Source organism: Canis lupus, chromosome 31 (assembly GCF_003254725.2).
Source record: "Canis lupus dingo isolate Sandy chromosome 31, ASM325472v2, whole genome shotgun sequence".
NCBI classification, from domain to species: domain Eukaryota; kingdom Metazoa; phylum Chordata; class Mammalia; order Carnivora; family Canidae; genus Canis; species Canis lupus.
Genome location: NC_064273.1, coordinates 14,439,293 through 14,448,805, shown reverse-complemented (window position 1 = coordinate 14,448,805; position 9,513 = coordinate 14,439,293). Strand labels below are relative to the sequence as shown.

General features: G+C 40.2%; 1 protein-coding gene across 1 annotated transcript in view; it reads left to right on the top strand.

The window, feature by feature from the left end:
• Positions 1-8,610, top strand: part of LOC125754103 (basic proline-rich protein-like) — a 33,490-nt gene extending 24,880 nt beyond the window's left edge. Inside the window, exon 2 of the mRNA XM_049104521.1 lies at positions 8,049-8,610. Within this exon, the coding sequence (XP_048960478.1) occupies positions 8,049-8,075 (27 nt within the window). The 3' untranslated portion in view covers positions 8,076-8,610. The remainder of the gene's footprint in view (positions 1-8,048) is intronic.
• Positions 8,611-9,513: the final 903 nt, after the last annotated feature.

The following is a 9,513-nucleotide window of genomic DNA, read 5'->3' as shown; positions in this document are numbered from 1 at the left end:
TAAACTACCAAGGTAATACTCTTGACAAACAATAGAGATACATATTCTCCTGAAACACCAATAGATAAAATGTATTAGATTACTAGTGTATCAAATTACTATGATAATTCTCAGCACTGTTTGAAGTATTTCACTGAATTCCACTGAATTACAAGTATATAAATATTAAGGTTTTATTGACTTGCCTAATGGGACAATCTGCCAAATTTTTGCCCTAGAGGGAATTACATGAGTATTTCCTTTCTCTTCTTATGTAAAAGATGTTCTGTCCTTGTATGGATAGAGATGGAAGACCATCTTTGAGCAGATCATTACACTTTGTGAGTCGGACAAGGCATGGACAATAGGAGAAAGGTAAAAAAAGGCATTTAGTGTAAAGCCAGCTCCTGAACTGACAAGTGGAAGGGAACCATTTACATCAGGAGCCCAGGGGTCTTCTGGGAAGGGAGACAAATTGCTCCTATCCTGGACCCCCCAAGTTTTCTACCTGAGGTTTGGCTTCAAGTAGATTCATAGATTTGGACTAGGTAGTCCCATCTGAGGCCCCGGTGTCAGTCATGTAGCTGAGCCCCTGAAATGAGACTGTGGGAGCTAGACTCTGGCTTGACCCTAAGTCAAGAGGGGAAGCAGGGCCTGGGAGGAGTTGGCCCCACAAGCCTGTCTAGAACCAGAAGTTCACAGTAGCGAACCTCACTTATATTTTTTGGTGAAAGGAAGAAAGGAGAGGGATAAGAATATAAATCCTGTCTCTAATCACAATTTACTTCAGATATACAATATAAAAAAAGAAACAAGTGAAACTAAAGAAATTGTTGAAATTCAGCATCAGGACAGAACTCTTCATTCATTACAAGAGGTAATATTTTCTTTTTTTTTTTTAGAGGTAATATTTTCTAAAAGATTCCTTGTTAGTTAACAAAGGACTTGTGGAAAATATAATGAGGTTGGAGTTGTGTTTATTTCTCAATACAATTTTTATGCCTTAGCTGATAGTAATTAATGTCTTGCTAAGGAAAGATCAAGGACCTTAGCACTCCTGCGATTCCTCCCTCCCCATGCTGTTTATTTAGATTCTTATTATAGTTGTACATCATATGATTTTTAATATTTATTTCTCGGTCTATAGCAAAATTTCCATAGTAACTTAGTGTCATTTCTCCGTTTTAACAGAGCCAGTACTCATTGTCAGTTTCTTCACCAGTTTCTTTGTTCCTGAGCTCTTTGTTTCAGTCTCTTAACTGCCTAATTTTTCTTAACAATTTTAATGGGTCTTCATTGCCTAATGTTTTTGCTTGTGAAAATATCTGTTTATTTATTTTTTTAATTAAAAAAATGTCAAGACTTAATTTTTCAGTAATCTCTACACCCATTGTGGGGCTCAAACTCACAATCCTGAGATCAAGAGTTGCATGCTCCATGGACTAAGCCAGCCAGGAGCTCCAAAGTTACTCTATTCTTGAATACTATCTTCTGTGAATAGATTATTCTTGGCTCATGCTTTATTTCTCTTTTTAAGGATTGCTTTAATTATCTAAGGCTGTGTAACAAATTACTCAAAATTTTAGCCATTTACAACACATCTTTCTTATGGTATGCAGTTTCTGAGGGTGAGGAATCTAAGAGTGGCTTAGTTGTATGGTGGTGGCTCAGATCTCTCCTGATAACGTGTTCAAGCTGTATGCGGCACTGTAGTCATCTCAGGGGTTGGCAGGGCCTAGAAGATCTACTTCCAAGATGATTCACTCATGTGGTTGTTCTTGGGAGGCTCTTCCTCCCTGAGTGGTGGCAAAAAGACTTCAGTTCTTCATTGCCTTGACCTTTGCATAGCAGCTGACCTACCCCAGAATGCGTGACCCAAGAGGGTGAGAGTACAACCAAGACTGAAGTTGCAGTGCTTTTAGAACCCAACCTTGGAAGTGACATACCATTACTTCTGCAGGATTCTTTTGGTCGCACAGTCCAACACTTTAAAATGAGGGAGCAGACCACACAAGAGTATGGACACCAGGAGGTGGGGATCATATAAGATCATCTTGGAAGCTGGCTGATACTGCTCTTTTCCTTACTTCTGTTGAGTATTACCATGGAGAAGTCAGAAACCAGCCTAAATTCCTTCCCTTGCTAGTAGTTTACCTATAAAACCTAGATGCCTGGAAAAAAAAAATATTTATTTTTAAAGCTCTTTAGTTTGGGAGTTGAATGTTCTATATCAGATTTTCTTAGAGGTGACTTTTTTGTGTGTACAGATTTAGTTTCTGTTTCATTTCAGGGATAGGTCTTAGATCTTTGAATAAAACTTTTCTTCCATTTTTGGGTTCTCTTCAAGATCATCCAGTTAAAAAGGGGCAGAACTCAAAAAAAAAAAAAAAAAAAAAAAAAAAGGGGCAGAACTCCGATGTTTATAGCAGCAATGGCCACGATAGCCAAACTGTGGAAGGAGCCTCGGTGTCCAACGAAAGATGAATGGATAAAGAAGATGTGGTTTATGTATACAATGGAATATTACTCAGCTATTAGAAATGACAAATACCCACCATTTGCTTCAACGTGGATAGAACTGGAGGGTATTATGCTGAGTGAAGTAAGCCAGTCGGAGAAGGACAAACATTATATGTTCTCATTCATTTGGGGAATATAAATAATAGTGAAAGGGAATATAAGGGAAGGGGGAAGAAATGTGTGGGAAATGCCAGAAAGGTAGACAGAACGTAAAGACTGCTAACTCTGGGAAACGAACTAGGGGTGTTGGAAGGGGAGGAGGGCGGGGGGTGGGAGTGAATGGGTGACGGGCACTGGGGGTTATTCTGTATGTTAGTAAATTGAACACCAATAAAAAAAATAAATAAATAAATAAAAAAAAGGGGGGCAGAACTATTTATTGTATACAGTGCAAAGAGCGCATCTTCCCCCTTGCTTCTTACCAATAAAAACAAGATTAGTACATTGCTTAGCTCAAGCTATAGACCGAATGATTAGGTCCTTTCAAAAGTCCTGTGTGGATATCCTAAGCCCCAAGGTGATGGTACTAGAAGGTGGGTCCTTTTGGAGGAGATTAGATCACAAGATTGAAGCTTCTCATGGATAAGATTAATGCCCTTCTAAAAGAGACCCCAGAGAGCTCCCTTGTCCTTTCCATCTTTTGAGGACACAGTGAGAAGATGGCATCCTGTGAACCAGGGAGCAGGCTCTCATTGAATCTGCCAATGCCTTCACCTTGGACTTCCCAACTTCCAGAACTGTGAGGAATAATTTTGTGTTGTGTATAACCCACTCCATCTGTGGTACTCTGTTATAGCAGCCCAAATGGATTAAGACAGTTTATAATAAGCACTCGATAATGTTAACTAAGTGCTATATATGCATCATGTCACAATTCAATCAGGTAAGGGCTATTAAAATCCCCATTTGATAAATACACAAACACACTTTCATATTGATATACTTAGTGGACGGCAGAGTTGAATTTGAAGCCAGGCCATTTGATTTCCTAGATTAGATGAAGGGGAATGTTGCCTTCTACATCTAGATATTGGCCCCTCAGTGGCCCATCTCTTCATGTTCAACAGCAGTGGCAGCAACTTAAGCAAACATTGGCCTCATGGTTGCCATTCAGCAGACCAGAAGTGAGTGGAGTCCTATCTAATAACCGCAGTGAGGTAGAGTAAGAGAGGAGAAACATGGTTCCAAGAACTAGACCGTGTTGCTTTATGGACATATAGTCTCTCAACCCCTTTAGACCAATTCTGGAAGATATGAGAAAACTGGACTTCCAAAGAATAAAAGGAGCAGATCTGGGGAACTACAAATTTATGGCTGCTTTTGCCCAAACTTTTACCCTAGGCCTGGCTCACCTAAATATAAGTACATATGTGTATGAAGATATTTAGTCTATGTATAATCACGAAGGGATTGACTCAACACTTTCTCAGTAGGGTGTTGGAAAAACCTGTAGCTGAAAGTAAGATAAGCAGATCTCTACTTGTTCTGGCTCTGATCCACCTGCTGATCCTTTTGTAACTCTCATTCCAGTCTTTACCCTTGGTTGTATCATACAGATTCAGGCCAGGCTGGGAATTTCCTGGTATGGGGCAGGGAATAGAAACTGTATGAAGTCCTCGGTCTGTGTACAACTGTTCAAGGTTCAGACTGGAATGCTCAGAATTTACATCTACAACATGCTAATTGTTCTAGATATTTCTTTGTATTTGCTACAGTCAGCCCTGTGTACGTGGTCTAATTCTCCTTTTGCTCTTTGCAAATGGTTTTCCTTTGATTCCACTGCTGTGGTGGGATGGTTTTATTGATAGCCTCATTTTATTTATTTATTTATTTATTTGATGGCCTGCCTTTATTTTTTTTTTTAAGATTTTATTTATTTATTCATGAAAGAGAGAGAGAGAGTGAGAAAGAGGCAGAGACACGGGCAGAGGGAGAAGCTGGCTCCATGCAGGGATCCTGACCCCAGGACTCTATCTGGGGACTCCAGGATCACGCACTGGGCCTAAGGCAGGTGCTAAACCACTGAGCCACCCAGGGATCCCCGATGGCCTGCTTTTAGAGGGAAGTTCCAGATGGAGTGCTTTATGAGGACTCTCCCACTATACAGAAGCAATTTACTTTAGTTGTTTGGGGCATTACTCAATGCCATTGCCTTACCCCCATCCCTACTGCATTATTTATAATTATTACATAGCTTGAAGCAAGAAATCATTTGCATATGAAAAGCAGTAGACCTTGTTCTTCCTGTGTGACCTTGGGCAAAACATTTAACCTCACTAATCCTCAATTCCTTTGGCTGTAAAATGACAATTAAATGATAGCCAGCAACAAATAGAAAAAGCAGCCCCTCCCCTTTCTTTGGCTTGTTTTAAATATTTATAAGGAGACAGTTCCTAGCTATTTATTTACTTATTTTTAAAGATTTGGGAGGGGAAGTAATGTTCGAAACTAGCATTTGGGGTTCTGAGAAAACTTTAGCTCTCTGAAATTAACAGTTCTTTGTGTTCTTTGTTTACCAAATGCTTCTGACAAAATGTTAAAAAAAAAAAAAAAGATTTTCTCAGAGATTTCACTGTCTATATCAAGTCATTTTCAGTCTGCTGATGATTTCCTCAAACAGAATTCCTGAATTTCTTGGAGGGTTTTTTTTTTTTTAAATAATAATGAGAAATTTATTCAAAGACAGATGCTGGTGAATGAAGAACTAATGGCAGATTTTTGTGTTTTTTTTATTGTAGTAAAATAAATATAACATAATTTTATTATTTTTTTTTAATTTTTTTTTAATTTTTTTTTATTTATTTATGATAGTCACACAGAGAGAGAGAGAGGCAGAGACCCTTTGTAAGTGATTCGGTGGCAGCAAGACAGTCACAGTATCATGCAACCATTACTCCCCTCCGTTTCTACCTTACTCATCTTCCCCAACTGAAGCTGCACCAATTAAACATTAACTCCCCATTTTCCCCTTCCCTCCGCCCCTGGCAACCACCAGGAAGATAATTTTAATAGTACATATTTTTAAGGAGAAAGGAACAGGATAGGGCTTCCCTAGCTTGTGGCAGGCATTGTTTTTCTATCGAAAGCCTAAATCATTTCTAAACTATCCCACTGAGATGTTAATCTGGTTTCTTGGCATCAGTGGCCCCAGAGGAATGCCCAGTTTGACCTGAGCACCTGGCTCTCTGGGGGGCTTATTGTGGGCTGCCAGGGGACCTGACCGCAGCCTCCTCCCCTCCTGCTGCTTTGAGAAATCAGCCCTAGTCTTGATATCCTGTTTTAGGCCCTGCTTAGCCTCTCCTCCTTCCTTGGGAGCCTTGAATTTCAGGCCAGGGACTCCAGCTGGTTTGACACCCGCCTGACCATGCCAGGCCAGTTTCCACCCCACCAGGAATTTACATTCGGCAGCCCAACCCCGTTTCCTCCAACCCAAATACCGACCTGGGAAAGGCATGCTAGATCTTGGCGCTTATCTGTAAACTGGAGAGGGTGAATTAATTAGGTAATCTCAAAGGTATACGGCTGCTTTAAAGTTGTTACTCTCTGTTTAAGACAAATAGTGGTCCTAACGTAATTGCCTAGATTGTTCTGTACAAATTCTCTCTCATGCTGTTACTGGTCATTTTTGTTGTAAACACAAATGCTGAAAGCATTATCTTTGCTTTGAAAATTCAGCTAATGATCAGCAAAGGGTTAATGCATTTAGGAGTAAAGATAATGTTTTGTCAGTACAAAGAATTTCATATCCTGAATATAATCCTGAAATCATGGGAGATCTCTGAGGAGCCTTTAGCTGGACTATATTGTCTTTGCATCAAATGGTTTTGGCTTTCACTCCAATACAGTTTTAGCCCAGGCCAGGACTAGCAGCTTGCTATTTGATAGGGCTATTTGCATTTCAAAGCTAATCAGTATTAATCAGCTGGTGAGGAAGAGTAAGAGGGTCATTGTGTGTATTTTATTATTGTATAAACTTGGAAAACAAGCTGAGAGGCTGAGAGCTCACTCATATTCTAGCAGATAAGAAAGTGGTTTAACATGAAAGGTCGCTTAATGGGTGTGTTGCTCTTTTCTTCCCACTTGTAGGACTGCTAGGATTTATAAGGAAGTAAACAAAATGTGGAGAAAATAACCACGTTTATTTCCAATACAGATCTAATACTTAAGGTGAAAGCATTTCTTAAATCTTTAGCTTGTATTCCCCTGTAACTAGATGGTTACTTTTTAAGGATCTTTAATAGCTTGAATTATGTTTTGCGGCTCCTGGGTGTCTCAGTTGGTTAAGCATCTGCCTTTGGCTCAGGTTATGATCCCAGGGTCCTGGGATCAAGCCCTGCTTCGGGTTCACTGCTCAGAGGGGAGCCTGCTTCTCATTCTCCTCCCCTCTTGTGCTCTCTCTCTCCATCTCTGTTGCTGTGTCTGTGTCTATGTCTGTCTCTCTCTCCCAAAGAATTATAATGTTTTATTGGCCAATTCAGATCAAACTTTAATTCTAAGTCTTAATCGGTGGTTCTTAACCCCAGAACATTAGAACTGTAGCTGGGATGCCGGGGTGCAAGAGTACCTGGCTCTGGGGGTCCCAAATAGACATTGCCTGTGACAAAATCCAAAGGCAGAGAAACAAGTGGTGGTGAAGCGAAAAAGGGATTTCAGTGAGGCCAAAACCAGGAAGACAGTGGATTAAGCCCTCAAAGACTGTCTCCAAAGTGCTGATAACACTTCCAAGTTTATATTAGGAAAATGTGTGGCAGAGGTGGGCGAGTCCATGCAGGTGGGCAGTAAAGCCAAATCTACCACTGTCTTGGGGTCAATCCACATGGGTCTTGCTGGCTCGAAGCAGTTCTTAACGCTTGAGGGGGTAGTTTTGGTTCCCATCAAGGGATGCTTTGCCTATTGGGTCTTTTGCCTGAGTTGAAGGAGAAGCTGGAAAGAAAAACCTTAATCAATTAGAAAGTTTGAAGTCAACATAAAGGTAATTGAAATCTTTTTTCAGAATCATCAAGGGCAAAGAAAAATACTGATATTTGTTCACACCCCCAGAGAATGATAAATTGGTTTGGGGTGGGGCCTGACCATCAATATTGTTTAGTAGTTCCCAGGTAATTCTCCTGGGTTGAAGGTTGAGAACCACTATTCTAATTTTTATCTTGTGCATATCTTTATTCTCAAAAGAAACTCAGAAACAAAACCAAAACTGTGTTTTGTTCCCAGGGTCAATAGCTGTGCTCTCAATTTTTGATTGCACACATCTATTAAAAAAAATTAGAGCACATACCAAAGTATCCTTGTGTGTTTGTACTACTTCACTAATATATTTTCTATATTATAAAACTGAAGAGTAGACATTTGTATAAATATGAAAAATAATAAATGTTTTCTTTCTGTACCCCTGAGTATTCTTGTAGCCACCCTGGAAACCATTGTTTCACAGGATAAAGTCCAAATTCCCTAGCATGGAATTCAAGGTTTTCTCCAAGCAGAGTTTTATCTCCCTCATATCATTGTTATATACCATATTGTGTTTTGTTATATTTCCTATTGCCTTATAGGCCTCTTTCCTGAGAAATAGACGATGAAATGGAAACTTGCATGTGGAAGGTGTACCGAGGAGCAAAGGAAATAGGATCAGGCTGAAGATGGAGGAGATGCAGTTGTAACAGAATTCTGGAACCTGGTGACCCTTCAGAGTTGAGGCAAGGGATTTAGGCCTTCATCCCGCATTAAGTAATTAATCTGTGTGAGCTGCTCTTGGGTGAGGTGGTTCTAACCTGCCAGCTGTTGGGGGAATGAATGAATGCTTCCAGTTCCAGGAGGGATGCTTGCCACAACATCCGCCACATTCCCTGCAGCATGTCTCAGCACAATTTCTTCCTTATACATGAATATTTTACTGTCTGTCCTTAGAAACCTAGCACTCCCTGGAAGTTTAATTTAAACCACCACCACTGCCTCAACGTTTCTTTGTACTCCTCCATTGAGAGCAGTACCAGGGGACACAGCACAGCAGCACAGGCAGGGATTTGAGGATGCTTGGGTGGCTCAGTGGGTTAAGCTCTGACTTTTTTTTTTTTTTTAATTTTTATTTATTTATGATAGTCACACAGAGAGAGAGAGAGGCAGAGACATAGGCAGAGGGAGAAGCAGGCTCCAGGCACCGGGAGCCCGATGTGGGATTTGATCCCGGGTCTCCAGGATCGCGCCCTGGGCCAAAGGCAGGCACCAAACTGCTGCGCCACCCAGGGATCCCTTTTTTTTTTTTAATTTTTAAAGCTCTGACTCTTGATCTCAGCTCAAGGTTGTGAGTTCAAGCCCCACATTCAGCTCCATGCTGGGCATGGAGCCTATTTTGGGGGTAAAAAGGGGGAGGGGGCAGAAAGCAGGGACTTTGATGTCACAAACACTGTCTCTCTTCCAAATTTCTGTAGTTTACTTAAATGATTTAAATGGCAAAATAAAAAAACAAACTAAATGGCAAAATAAACATAATTAAGATGCTGTAGTGATTTTTTCATGTTTATTTAATTTAAAAGTTTATTCTGAAATAATATTTATACTTTTATGAAAAATTGACTTTTTTCAGATTTATGAAAATCTGATGACAGAGTAACAGATTTTTCTTTTTAATATTTTATTTATTTATTCGTGAGACACACAGAGAGAGAGGCAGAGACACAGGCAGAGGGAGAAGCAGGCTCCATGCAGGGAGCCCGATGTGGGACTCGATCCAGGGTCTCCAGGATCATATCCTGGGCCAAAGGCAGATGCTCAACCACTGAGCCATCCAGGTGCCCTGGAATCAACTTCTTCTAAACTCTTGTTAATGGTGATATTTTGATCTCTTTCCATGAATCACAAATATTCTTAGTGGCATCTAAAATGGTAAATCTGGGCAGCCTAGGTGGCTCAGCGGTTTAGAGTAGGCATCCCAGAGTAACAGATTTTTTTCATTCAACTTTATGGTCATATAATTTATGTGAGAATGGCTTTTTGAAGAAATCTTAATTAGGAAAATAA